This window comes from Haliotis asinina, chromosome 10 (assembly GCF_037392515.1).
Source record: "Haliotis asinina isolate JCU_RB_2024 chromosome 10, JCU_Hal_asi_v2, whole genome shotgun sequence".
Taxonomy (NCBI): domain Eukaryota; kingdom Metazoa; phylum Mollusca; class Gastropoda; order Lepetellida; family Haliotidae; genus Haliotis; species Haliotis asinina.
Genome location: NC_090289.1, coordinates 45,677,490 through 45,692,198, shown reverse-complemented (window position 1 = coordinate 45,692,198; position 14,709 = coordinate 45,677,490). Strand labels below are relative to the sequence as shown.

At 39.7% G+C, this 14,709-nt stretch overlaps 1 protein-coding gene across 1 annotated transcript; it reads right to left on the bottom strand.

Moving 5' to 3' along the window:
* Window positions 1–7,028: 7,028 nt before the first annotated feature.
* LOC137298877 (uncharacterized) lies at window positions 7,029–11,563 on the bottom strand. Its single transcript, XM_067831224.1, has 2 exons — window positions 10,807–11,563; window positions 7,029–10,054 (listed from the first exon to the last, which is right to left on the bottom strand). Exons 1-2 carry the CDS (start codon window positions 11,159–11,161, stop codon window positions 9,165–9,167), a joined length of 1,245 nt encoding a protein of 414 aa, XP_067687325.1. The 5' UTR covers window positions 11,162–11,563; the 3' UTR covers window positions 7,029–9,164.
* Window positions 11,564–14,709: the final 3,146 nt, after the last annotated feature.

Sequence of the window (14,709 nt, the reverse complement as noted above, 5' to 3'; positions counted from 1 at the left end):
GGGGATTTAGCGGCCGTATTGGAGTGAAAGAATGACAAAACTCAGTGATAGATTAATGAGTGTCTTTTTTATGCATCATGAAAATGGTAATGGTAAATTATCACAAAATGCCCAATACCCGTCCAGCATGTCATACATATATGCATCATAAAACGATAATTTATCCACTGAATAATACCTAAAAATTACCTTTATTATATGTATAACATCACATTTTAGTTAAACGTTGCATGCGTTGAGCTTGTTAGATGTTTTAAAGATTAATGGAAAAGGTAGAGAAGGACACCCGCACTTGGGAACTTAGCTTGTTCCAGTGAGACGCCACGGTTCAGTGGTTACAGATATTCGGCCTTCTGTGCTCTCTGCTTACGGTGATGTAGATGAAGATTACGCAGGAAAATTAGGTAAGGTGGGTATACTACGTCAACAGGCAGCTGTGCAGTCAAGTAGATAGTTTGTTGTTTAAACCTGTCTGAAAATTGTTATGTCTGACAAGGCAGACTATAATTAACTGATGTTAACACATGTGATCTAACGATAGTTTTGCATTATTTAGCATGTTTAGGAAGGGATGGTCGTGGTGTATCATTTATTCTTTCATTCATTCACATATGTACTTCTTTCTTTTATTATTTCTTTCATTCATTCACATATACATCTTGCTCTTAATTCATTCATTCATTCATTCATTCATTCATTCACTTCGACTGATACAGTAAACTGGCTGAAGTACTGTTAAACGCAGCCGAAGTTGCACTGGAAACGAACCACGTGACTGTGTGAGCTGGAGCATGACGAGGAACATGTTAATTGGTACAAATGGTAAAGAAAGCAAGCGAGTGACCTATCACTGTTGTAGATTACTCCTGGTCTGACAAATACGAGAATACCCCATAAAACCTCGGTCGAAGAAAACCTGGGACGGGCAAACGGGAATTACTAAAAGTGGATCCCACAATATTAAAACGAAACATACTAAACTGGGTAGGTACACTTAAAACTACTGGGTAGGTACACTTTCCAAGCGTAAGGTTTTGCCCACTATAGAATGTATTCCACAACGAAAATTTTGACAGCATACCGTGTGTCACCTAGAAAGAAATACATTTTTGATGCTTTGTGTTTCCTTTGTGAGGGGTTTTACAAGGTCATTACTTCACGATTGGTGACGCGTGATGTCCTGGGCAGAAAGTGACAGTATTTTGAGTTGTTTACTTAATTACCCAGTTGGGGATTCTTAATTACTTATTTGTTCTGAAGGAGCACGGACTATATATTCTATATTTAAGTGGTTATTGGCGAATGTCAGTGGGATTGACAAGACATATTTCAAAACAGCTTAAAGATCTCACAACGCTGTTTATTTATGTGTCCCAGCATAGTCTTTGTGTCACTGCAGTAAGGACTTTCACTAATAACTTCAATTTCATAGCTCTGCGTTCCGGACCTATGAAGATCTGGAGTAGAACAGGGCTTCAGCAAGCAATGCTTGCCATAAAAGGTGAGTATGCTTGTCGTAAGAGGCGACTAACGGGATCGGGTGGTCAGACTCGCTAACTTGATTGCCACATGTCATCGGTTCCCGATTGTGCAGGTCTCATTCGTTTACAACCTCCAAATCACAGGAAAAGATGTATTTTGAGTAAAAGTAATTATTCTCGTATATTTTTAAAATCCCCCTGAATTCGCAAAATTAAATCAGATCAGTTGGATTTTGTGTCACGATACTCGTAAAGCCACTTTCATTCATTTACATCCTTCAAAACATTGGAAAAGATGTATTTGGAGTAAAAGGAAATATTCTCGCCCATGGGCGAGATTGTTCTTAAATCGCTCTAAATTAGCAGAATGAAAATGAGTTGAATGTCGTGTCATGATACTTATAAATATGCTTGCATTCATTTACAAACTGCAAAACATGTAAAAAGATCTATTTTGAGTGAAAAAATATTTTCTCGCCCATGGGCCAAAATGTTTTTCGCCCATGGGCGAGAGTTTTTAAAATCGCTCTCAATTAGCGGAATTAAGTCATATGAGTTGAAATTTCTGTCATGATGCTCATAAATGTACTTTCATTCATTTACATCCTCCAAAACACGTGAAAACATATATTTGGGGTAAAAGGCAATGTTCTCGCCCATGGGCCAAAATGTTTTTCACCCATGGGCGAGATTTTTAAACATCGCTCTAAATTAACGGAATTAAGTCAAAATAATTTGAAATTTGTATTATGATACTTATGAACATACTTTCACTCATTTACAACACCCAAAATATGCAAAAAATGTAATTTGAGTAAAAGTGAATATTCTCACCCATGGGCCAAATGATATTTTTAAATCGCTCTAAATTATCAGAATTAAGTCACAATAAGCTAATTTTCGTGTCACGACACTAATAAACATACTTACATTTATTTACAAACTGCAAAACATGGGAAAAAATATGTATATTCAGTGAAGGTAAATATTCTCGTCCATGGGCCAATATGTTTTTCACCCATGGGCAAGATTTTAAAAAATCGCTGTCAGTTAGCGGAGTCAAGTCAAATCGAGCTGAAATTTGAGTCATGATACTTATTAACATTTTTTCATTCATTTACAACCTCCAAAACATTTATTCTGGACGAAATTAAACACTCCCGCCCATGGGCCTGCCCATGGGCCTGTCTATGGGTCGCTGTTCACCCATGGGCGTGCCCATGGGCGAGCGAGTTTAAATTTTCAGTTTTCGAAAAAAAATTTTTTCAATTTTTCATCCTTAGCACATATTCATAATAGCTGCATGTTTATTTTTGCCAAATCTCTTGTGAGAGAGTGGCCACAGTGCGGAGAGTTTCTGGACTATTGTGAGTCCAGAATTAAATTGTGACGTGTTTAATATAAAGACCGGTGTGCGCATAATAGGAGTCCATGAGTCTAGTCATTTGCGACTACTGTGTTTAGCTACTAGTCTGGGAACAGCGGAATGCGTTGCACGTTCACATAGCACGATTTCAGTTTAACCTTTATATCTATACATGTGAGCTGGGTGATACTTCAATGAACAGTGAATTCCTTCTCTCCTCTGTCTAGCGCACTTCGAATCGGTTTACGTTCAATTAATACTCGATAAGATGGAGACTCGCCACTCTGAACCTGCAATATCAGTAATCATTGATTGTAAAATCTAATGTATAGCTCCATGCTCATTGAACTATACCGAATGACCTAACTACTATATATCGATCCGTGTGAAATATACGCCATGACAATAGGAAGACGTTGCATAAACAGCGGGTGGAAGAAGGAAACGAGATCTTTTCGGCGTTCGAAAAAATGAGCGAATAGAACACTATTGAGGCAATGGTCATTCGAGAAGAATGAGTTTCTATCAGGGTTAATGGCACTCCCAGTGTGTGCACTATTGTTTGTTGTTGACAGTGTTGAGACAGAGTCAGTGAGTACGGTTTTGCTCTATGGTAGCATGGTTCTTCCAACAGTATCGGGCCCGTGAAGGTCCGGGGTAGAATATACCTTCAGCAACCCATGTTTGCCACAAAAGGCGACTATGCATGCTGTAAGTGGCGACAAACGAGATCGGATGGTCCGACTCCCTGACTTGGTTGTCATCGGTTCCCAATTGCGTAGATCGATGGTCATGCTGTTGGGCATTGGATTGTCTGATCCATATTCGCTTTTTAACAGACCACCGCCATATAGCTGGAATATTGCTGAGTGTGGCGTATCACTAACAATATCATGCCGGGGGATACCAGAAATGTGCTTAAACATTGTCCTCATTCGGGGGATCAAACCCGGGTTTATGGCGTAACGACCGTGTGATCCAAAAACTAGACTACCCGACTATCTTGTGATAAACAAAAGAAATAAATAGGTTAATAGTTTACATTAATAGTTTACATTACCTCTGTAACTCTCGGTTTACAGTCCAGTGTTGCATGTATATTCCAAGTGGGGATCGTTTCACGAAGCTACCTTTACTAACGTTAACTCCCAGTTTCCAATGCTGCACAAAGCTTACATTACAGGTTTACGACACTTTTGGTGCTTTGTAAAAGGAGGCCCTGGGCACGCACGTCGAATGACACGTCTGACTTGCTGTCAATGAGAGGGCCAATGTCTTTTAAACGTAACATGAACCTGAATATTAATACGTAGTCTCTAGCATACATAGTGCATTGACATACTGACACACTGACACATTGTCACATGATGAGAGATAAAATCAAAACTATCAAGTATGTACACACTGCTTCACTGGTTTAGAGTGTTTTAGACAGCGACAGGTGACAAGGATTTGAAGGCCGTTTTCACAAGTATCGTGTACTTACTTAGTGAGACGTGTTCTTGCTTGTGCGTTCCGACTTCTTCCACTAGTCTAGTATCATGCCGGTTTTACTGTGAACACACGCTGAGATATGATGCTTCTGAAGCTATGTTGCGTTATACTAGTCAGCCGGTTTTCGATTGACCCGCTGTCCTGTCATTGCACGACGCAGTGGGATGGAACCATGGATCGTCTTTTGTCTGAACAGACACTCATCATCTACTAACAAGGACATTATACTTTATACACGTGTATTTTCCAAAGTCGTTTGTCATTTCCTCTTTCTAATCAAGCTGATTACGTCAAAATATACTCAGATTAATGAAAGTAATGCAAACATCAGTTATTCATTACAACTAATTGCTTGTTAATATTAATGTAGTAATTCTGACTTCGGTTTCAACAATGTGGTTCTTAAAGATAAAATTCAAAATAATGTCAGTGGTTATGCTACTTCGCGTAATAACAAACTAGATAGTAAGTGTTCATTTCGACATAACTTTTAACGAAAACCAGGAAAGAATATTCTATACTACGATAAATGTCACGTGTATAGGGCATCAGGAAAGAAAACAGAGGATACAAAGGATGTTAAACGTCACGTGTACAGAAAACAGAGGATACAAAGGATGTAAAACGTCACGTGTACAGAAAACAGAGGATACAAAGGATGTTAAACGTCACGTGTACAGAAAACAGAGGATACAAAGGATGTTAAACGTCACGTGTACAGAAAACAGAGGATACAAAGGATGTTTAACGTCACGTGTACAGACAACAGAGGATACAAAGGATGTTAAACGTCACGTGTACAGAAAACAGAGGATACAATTAAAGGATGTTTAACAACACGTGTGCAGAAAGCAGAGAATACAAAGGATGTTAAACATCTCGTGCACAGAACACAGAGGATACAAAGGATGTTAAACACCACGTGTACAGAAAACAGAGACAGGGGAATCTCCCCGACAAGTGTTAAGATCATCACTAAAGAAGGTAAAGAGAAAAAGAGAGTCTTAGTTAACCGTTAAGTACATAGTGCATTGAAAGAAAATTGAGAGAAAAGGAAAGCTGTCCGTCAAGTGTTTAGATCTTCATTAAAGAAAATAAAAGACAAAGGAAGTCATTGTTAACCGTCACGTACATAAAGCATCGAGTGACAAAAAAGGAGAAAAGGGAAGCTGTCCGTCACGTGATTAGATCTTCATTAAAGAAAATAAAGAGACAAGAGAAGTCATTGTTAACATTCACGTACATAAAGCAATGAGTGACAAAATAAGAGATAAGGGAAGGTGTCCGTCACGGTTTCAGATCTTCACTTAAGAAAATAAAGAGACAAAGGAAGTCATTGTTAACCGTCACGTACACAGAGCATCGAGAGGCAAAAAAGAGAGAAAAGGGAACCTATCCGTCCAATGGTTGGACCACCACTAATGAAATAATGGGAAAAAGGAGGTTTTAGTTAACCGTCACGTACACAGAGCATCGTGAAAACATACAATAAAAAGAGTAGATATATGTCACGTGTTTAGGACATCACGAAAGAAATAACGAGAGAAAAGAAGTTACGTTTTCCCTGCCTCCAGAAGTACACGGATGTTAATCGTCACGAGCATACATTTAATGTCTCTTGTTGGTCTGGTACTGGAGAATACGGCTTCCCCAAGAGACTGACAAACCTTGTGTTTACTATTGATATGTTTCCTCGCGATCTATACATCTGAAACCACGCATACGTATACATATTAAACATGCGTGTTCCTACAATCAATAGTTTGTTTTTTTTCTTTAGTGTTTCGGAACGATGAACAAACGGTTTCCTCGTCACACTGCATTTCTCTATCTGCGAGCTTACAAAGTGAAAACGATTTAATCGGTTAGCTGTGATGTGTGCATCTCATTCCTGTGCGGAATGGTACTGTTGGTAAAGCATTACTTAACCTCCCGACGGTGAAAGCTATGTCGCGATATTATAGTAACATCACCGTGGCTGGTTTCAATCTCGAACTTGCGCCAGTAATGTTCACTGACCTGTTAGCATAACGTAAGTGTCAGTACAACTACAGATTCATCTAGCCCATGCCATACATAGTTATTAACGATTAAGTTTACATAGATTAAATAATAGATTTCGACAAACGAGTCTGGTTCAGTCTGCAAATACGTTCACAATGTTACCGAGAAAATGGTTAGCCAAGAGGTTAAGGAATAAGAGCTCTAACACCAAACCTAAAGTTCACAAGGTAATGCACTTTAGTTGGGGGTTTACTTCGTGCCTGTCCGTAAGATGTGACCGCCCCTACATAATTAGTCTTGCGGGAACTTATATGTTATCACGTACCCTTATTTCTTTCAGGACAACTTACAACATCACATTTGGTTCCGCCAAAGGAGTATGTGCCACTTTGGTTTCTTTTCTGGAACTGATTCCATATTCATAGGCATAGGCAATGGTCTGTAAATATTTAAGACTGGACCAGACAACCCAGTGATCAACAGCATGAGCATAAATCTACGCAATTCGGAACCGATGACATGTGTCAATCAAGACAGCGATCCTGACCACCCGATCCCGTTAGGCGCTTCTTACGACAAGCAAGGGCTACTGAAGGCAAATTTTCAAATGCAGTCCTGTACATAGTAAGTTGCGCTTGTAGTCAAATGTTTCTCTGGTATTAAAATGCACAAAAACATTAACATTTGTGTAAGGCAAGTTTAATTAGGAATGATAAAATATACTCATTATAAAATCACATCACTCGTTAGAATCAGAATGACTATGATACCAGCTGGTTGGAAAGTCACACATGAAGGTATGGAAATAGGTATAATAATAATCATATTATAACAACATATTTCAACAGAAAACACGTCTTGATAACAGTTGCAAAGAACATGCACATATGTTCGTTTGAAAACACATACACACAACTTTACATGGGATACTTCGCAAGTACATGTATACATATATGTATATAAATATATCGGTTAACATATGCCAAAATTTTGGAAAACGTCTTCTCGTTACAACGCCGTGTGTACAACAAAACATAAACGATAAGAAAAGAGTTTAAGGACGGGCAAGATAAGTAGAATATTCACGTTGTTCGTGTGAATACAAATACGTGTTTTATTGAACACGTTGATCTCAGCATCCTCAGATCAAGAGCAAAACGTGGCTCATGGACTTCTGAATCCAGTGTTTACGCAAACACCAAGTCTGGTTGACCGGTTTTGTAACAGGGCCCATTGTCATCCATCAAAATGTGGGGAACATCTCAGCACTCTAAAGGTTAATATCAATGGTTTGTTCCTAGGTGACATCAGCGACATGCGGTTCGGTATGAACAATCCGACGAAAAAATGAAAGTAACCCGAGGATGGAAATTACGAAATTAGAATTCTGACAAGTCCATTATATTATGTAAAAAGAATGAAGACTCTGTTTTATTCTACGATATATGCTCTTCGTCTGAAGCACCAGGTTGTGGTGTGCAGGTCAACATTCTTCTGTTACACTTGGACATATTGATAGTCAGTACAGTGGTTTGGTACTTGAGCATACACGTTCAACACAGCTGTCAAAGACTGTCATGCGTCTCCAATTCAAAACTTCGATCAAAGTTACAATCTTGCCTTTCAAAAATATTGTTGAAATGCGAATAACATTTTCATATTCTTGCATCAGTGACGAAATTAATGACAACTACAATTCCCCATTTCGACTTCAACCGTGGATTCCCCTCATGTTGCAGTTGAACAATTGACGTGTATTTGCATGTGTTTGTAACCTACAAGCAGAAACTGATCCATTTATCCTCACACCTGGTATCATCGTTATTGATGATGGTTCACGGACTCATAGTCATGATCTGGTCGGATATCGATTGTTTTTTTTTTCTTTCTCTTATCGACAGGCATTTCTCGCTCATTTGTTATCACATGGCTTAATAACGACAATTTGCACTTCACAACTGAGTTAATTTCATGCCTGTCAAACACAAAAACCCATGAAAAGTCCTGACGCAATTAAAGCAGTTACTACACGTAATGTACGTGTGTGTGTGTGTGTGTGTGTGTGTGTTGTTGTTGTTGTTGTTGTTACATCGTTTATTGAACTCATGACAATAATCTTTTCAACGTTTCAACACAGTCAAAATACGTCAGATCATGTGTAAACACTACCTTTGCACAATCTGGAATATTTGGCAAAATCTAGTTTAGAACAATTACACTAGTGAGTCCAAACTTTTCATCTGCAGTATGTAAAGTTATAGATAACAACGAAGGTAAAGTGTTGCAACCAGGTCATATACAACAGTCGTGTGACCTTTAACTTCTACTGTATGGATTATGTTTAACTAAATGTAAATGTATATCAATATTATGTCCTTGGCATGTTATAACACCATTATCATCTCAGTATGTAAACAGAATAGGTAACAGACTGGTGCGTACACACCACTGTTTGACTAGGGTTATTCGAATGTCATGTGTAGCTCTTGTGAGACTCGTCCACATTGCCCTTTAGATCGAGGCTAGCCACCGAAATGTATTGCCTACATTAGTTAACATAATGCTTTTGCTACCCTGAGTATATTTGGAGTAAATACTGGCTGTTTTGAAGCATGTGTCTCTTCTCAATAGCACCCATTATTAATTGGCAAGTATCACGACACTGAATCTTCATTCCGTTATTAAATATCCTTACGTTTCAAGACACCCATCAACAGATGAACGGTGGACCTCATGGTCCGAACAATAAATCCTCAACATCGCCTATATCCTGCACCCCTGGACGGGAATGAAGTCACACAGAATTAACTTCCAGTAGGTTATTCTGGTCCAACATGGCCGCTTAGGGAGGGTCGATTGGAACCTTCTGCTATTTTATTCTTATAGTATTTGATCTTCAATTGCAAAAGTTCACACTTGAGCTTGTGTTCTGCTTCAATGCAATTCCTTTCAAACTTCAAGTTCTTCATCCTTACTTCATGCTCCAGTCTTCTGTATTGAGCAGCTTTTTTCACCTTATGAGGTGATATAAGAGGCACATGGCCATTAACATTTGCCCTGGTTGAACTCGACGTCACTGGTCTTGATAACGAAATGGGGCGGTGGGAGTTACCGCCCTTTCTTAAAGGTTGCGTAGAACTGTTAAATCGGTGGGCATTTTTGAAATGTGGTGGGCTTGTATTGCTGTACTGCTGGTTAACCTGTCTTGAGTTATCGCGTTGAGGAAGGTTTCCATCACTGGATGCAGATTCTGTCCTCTTGGTATACTGATCAACACGAGGAACAAACAATCCCTGAGGTCCTGAATGATCGTACACACCACGTTCAAACAGTATAGACGTAGCGATGCGATCTACTGACTTGTTGATGTTTCGTTCTGGCGCTCTGTAAGCTGGCACTGAACATGGTAACCTCGTGGTACCACTTCTCTCCAGGCGCTGAACCTTTTCGTCCGGTTCTTCGCGGGAAGGGGAACGAGATGGGGATGACGTCAGCACGGAAACTGATGATGAGTGCGCATATGTTGATGATGGAGGAATTATCAAAGACGTCGTGGAGGCGGTGGGAGAGTAAACGTAGTTCACTTGGGCAGATGTCGGAGGGGGTGAAGGTGAATTACTGACAGAGAAGGGTTGTTGATGGGAGTTAAAGGTGACTGTTATGTCGTCCTGGGTAGCATCTTCGGCATCGCTATTGCGTTCTGTTTTCACTGGAAATATAGGAAAAGTTTTGATTTCAATAAAACAACACAATACAACCACTATTTTTCACAGCATCCACAGAACAAATGTGCTTTGATTTGAAAACATTTTAGTGTCAAAACACAACAACTATGTTTTACAGTATGCATAAATATACAGTTCAACTTCGGCTACCGAGATCAATGAAACATTTACAAAAGTACATATTTCGCTCTACGTAAAACATCACACGGAAGATGTCAGCATCTGATTCACTGGCCCGTTTTTACCAATATTGCAGCAAATATCACCGCGAGAAAAAGAAGAAATGAACTTCACAAAACGTAAACGCCATATTGCTGGAACAGTACCGGGTGCAATGTAACTAACCTCACTAACCACACGTGGCCTTGTGGAGAATCGAACCCAGATCTTCGACGTTTCCTAATTTTTTGCTACAAAGCTACCGCACTACATTTCTTGTAAAAGCTTTTCTTGAATATACGTTTTAAAAAAAATAATCAATAACTCTTTCAATGGCTGTGGAAAATTAACACGCTACGAAACTGTTTTAACTGAAGAAATCCATAAGGAAAATATGAGAAATTGATTGCAAGTTGTCAGTTGAAGATCTTATTACTAAATAATCGCTCTAAACAAGTCGTGTCAAACTACATATTACTATCTGAAACAAAGGATTAATGTTGTTGAGGAAAGGGAACGAAAGGCTGTGTGCAGCTAGTGTTAACTGAAGCATATCTTCGTTACAGTGAGGACATACCTCGTATCTCGTATCCATTTTCATCCTCGTTGAAAGAATTGTAAGGGAGGTAACTCGAATTAAGACTGTTGGACATAGTAAAGAATGGGAACTCCTCCCCTCTCTTGCAAGCTTCTGTTACATCCTTTGCCCTGTTCTTGAGATTTTTCCAACATGCCTGTAGCTGTTTGCTGGTCCGGAGGTTGACATTATCAAGCGAGTTATATCTGTCCGTCAGCTCCAACCAAGCTCGCTCCTTCTCGCGTCTCCCTACTCCATCCAAACGCTTGTCCTCGAATATAACGATGTACTCCCGGATGAGGCGTAATAGCTGATCTTTCTCAAAGGGCGAGAAGTTGATAGATCTCTTAAACATCACTGTAGTTTGGAGGGTTAAGTTAGAAAAGTTCCTGTATGCACCTTCTGGGTGCGTCGCACGGACATTCCAGTGTCAGAGAATCAACACAACAAAAGAACAGTGGTCAAATGAGCGCAACCTCAACTCTCGCTCATATCTACCCCGTTATAACGCAAAAGTCGGCACAGTAATGTGGCCTGGTTAGGCTGTTACAGTATCAATGACATACGTAAACGAAGAACTGCCAAGCTAATTTCGACCCCCTGTTCAGAGCGAATCACAGCGTTATATCCGTATACAAGCACCGCGGTAGAACGAGACAGTTGTTGATCACGTGACACTAATTCACCTTGAGACGGCTCAAGTTGCTTTCAAGCTCAGTATCGATTCCCATAGCGAGTTCACAACATGGCTCATGCTATTTTTATAGGATCACGTGCAAGCTGCGGGATTTACAGCTGACAGACAGGTTCTAGGTCAAATGAACCTGCTGGTCGAGTGAGCGTGACCCGAGACTGAACCGCACATCTTGACTAGATAGACAGATCAAGCTGTCACTGCAAGCGTTCTATATTTACTACAGCCGTTCGTCTCACATGTGGCCTCCACAGTCAGCGAGAGGAGGGAGGGAAGTACACTTACATGCCTCAGCTGTACTGCGAGTGTGTTAGTGTTGGGGATCTGTCTCATGGGGCTGGAGCAACGGAGAACGAAGTGGTGTTGGAGACCTTTCTCACACAAGTCATTGACACTGCGGGTAATGGCACAGATCAATGTGCTTGGAAGATTAATGTCAAAGATGCATTAGCCTCAACACCAACATCTCATTGTAGATGAAGGCGCATTGATGTGTAATAAGCATTGCAATCGATTACTGTGAATCCTACCTTCGAGTTGATAGTAAATAAAGCTGGTACAATATTGTAAACTCGGCGAATATCTGCAGATAAATGACGCCTCGTAAAAAAGTATTCGGTCCCTTGCATAACAATGTTTTAAGTTACTTAATATTCATCTCACGATAGTGTTAATGAAATATCAACTGTTCTTTGTAGAAAAACGTTTTTGTTCATTCAAGGATTGATAACAATGTATGGATGAACAACTTCGTTTTTACAGCCTGTGCAATACTTTCTGGATGAACAACTTTCAAATTACAATTAGAAGCAATATATGAGTGAACAAGATATTTACTACCGTGTTTATCCATGTATTGCTACCCTTTCTAACTTCTGCAGCTTCTAAATGGCTCTCTAAAACGTTAATCGTTCTTTCAACTTGGCGTTCTCAAAGTTATGCAGTTTCACCTAAGTTGTTAGGGATAATGGTACTCTTGCCAAAATGTTAGAAGGTTACGTTTTCACGACAGGATTCTGGTTTGACATTAAAACGCACTCGGGAACATTAATTTAACACTGTACCAATATTGCACTCAATCTGATCAAAGGGAAAATCGCAACAAATGGGATTTACCAGTACCTTTCTGTTGGTGATTCCACTTGCTCTGTTTTTGGAGTCACATCGTGTTCAGAGTCATTGCCAGTGCTCTTGGTATGAGGTACCGTACACATTATTCCAAAACAAATGCAATGTTGCGTGACCTGTGTATGACACTGTCTGTTTTTCGAAATAACCCTTGCTGCCAAAATCGGGGATGATGAATTGGTTTGAATGATTGACACATCTTGTTCACTTTTATCCTTCCTTGAGACCCCCACCGTGACATTGCAGGCATATTTCTAAAAGTGACGTAAAGATAAACTCGGGCACTCACTATCCTTTCTTGGTGGCTGACAGTATAAGGTACTGACGTCATGGCTCATTTCTGATATAGCTCCTCCCGTCTCTGACACGTTTTATAGAATAAATAATATATTATCTTAAAAGATCTTCCGTTTTGACTTGGCTGCAAGAAAAGACGGCAAAATTGCATTGCAATGCAGTCCAGCACACTCTCTCAAATGAACAGTATAATAAACTGCAGTTGTAACTGTAATTAGCTGTGTTACGATACAGGTGCTTCGCCATACGATATACGTATCTCGATACAGAGATCATGATACGTTACGCGATAAGGCATTGTCGACGTTTGGTGCGTAAGAAGCAACCATTACATTGAGCAAGTTGTCTGATATTGAAACTATATTCACCGAATGTCAACAGCTAATTCAAGCCACGTATGTTATAAGTAGAGGTTATTAGATATAGGACAACTACCCATCAACTAAGTACCCATCACTCACTTTCAACAAGTTGTATTTGAGTTTTTGTGTAAAGGATACAAGAGACACATGCGTTAAGACTCAAAATTGTAATCGGTGTATGTAAAAAAGTACCGAATCGATATAAAATCACATGTATGGTATCCTGCAAAGCTTGCGGACGATGCATTGATTAATCGTGACATCCTTGTTAATCATTTCCATCGTGTCTGCTTCAACATGTTTTCTTTCGGGCCTTGAAGTTGGTTTCATGTCACTTCACAAGTCTGTGCCAGGTAAGCTCACCATCAGGAATGACACTTTATAATAACGGCGCCTCGTTGACGACAGAAGATTGATGATGGAGGCTTTGACTTGTAGGTTGTCACTCAGGCTCTTGACCAACGCCTGCCGCAACTGGACCAATGTCGCAGTTTTGAAGTCGTAGTGCATTTTTTTCCATTTCAACCCAAACAAGTTCGAGAGGCGACGAATCTGACCAAACTGCAGTACAAGAGAATCCAGGAAGCTTTGTTGTACACTAAAACTGTGCCGATTGGGCAGTGTGATTATAATGACATACGTTGCCCAACTGTATGGCTTTTTGTTTTTGTTTGTTATTTTGTTTATCGCCGTACTCATAAATATTGCAGCTGTATGTCGGCGATTTGCAAGCTATCGAGTATGAACCAGACAATCCAGTGATCAACATCATGAGCAGGTATGTGTCAAACAAGTAGAGCCTCTTATGTCAGGTATGGGTTGCTGAAGACCAGTCTGGTGCTGTTAGGTATAATTCCGTCTTAGAATGAACCTCGTAGAGATGCTGCTTATTTCTCGACATTAATCTCAATCTTGGTGTTCTAAAATCCGTCAGAAAATCACTCATCTGAAATATAATCATTGAACCCCAGTAACTACCCAGTATCAAATATCAGCCGAAGCTGGTTCGATTAAAAATGTATCACCGAAATTCCGCATGATTCTGTCCCTTCTGAAGCTGTCTTTCAGTTCAAATAAAAGTTGCTATTTATCTATTGCCTGGTGTCCTTCAGCATTTATTCTGTATGTTGTGAGGACATGCTATATGATTGAAAATACTCAGCATTCCAGCAGGTAAATAAAAGAATCGGCCATATAATCTCAGTTTTGGCCCAATATTGACTGGCGTAATCGCGGAATGTGTTTGATTGTCGATCACGTAACGTCTTCTGCAGGCCGTTTGTCTTTGCTTCACGACATTACAATTGTATCAGTCACATGTAAAACTTGTACCCGACAAGGTAGGCCGTGCGATAGATAACTGGGTGGAGAGAATTATTTGATATTTATTTTAAATGATCATAGAACTGTCTTCTCCGAGTC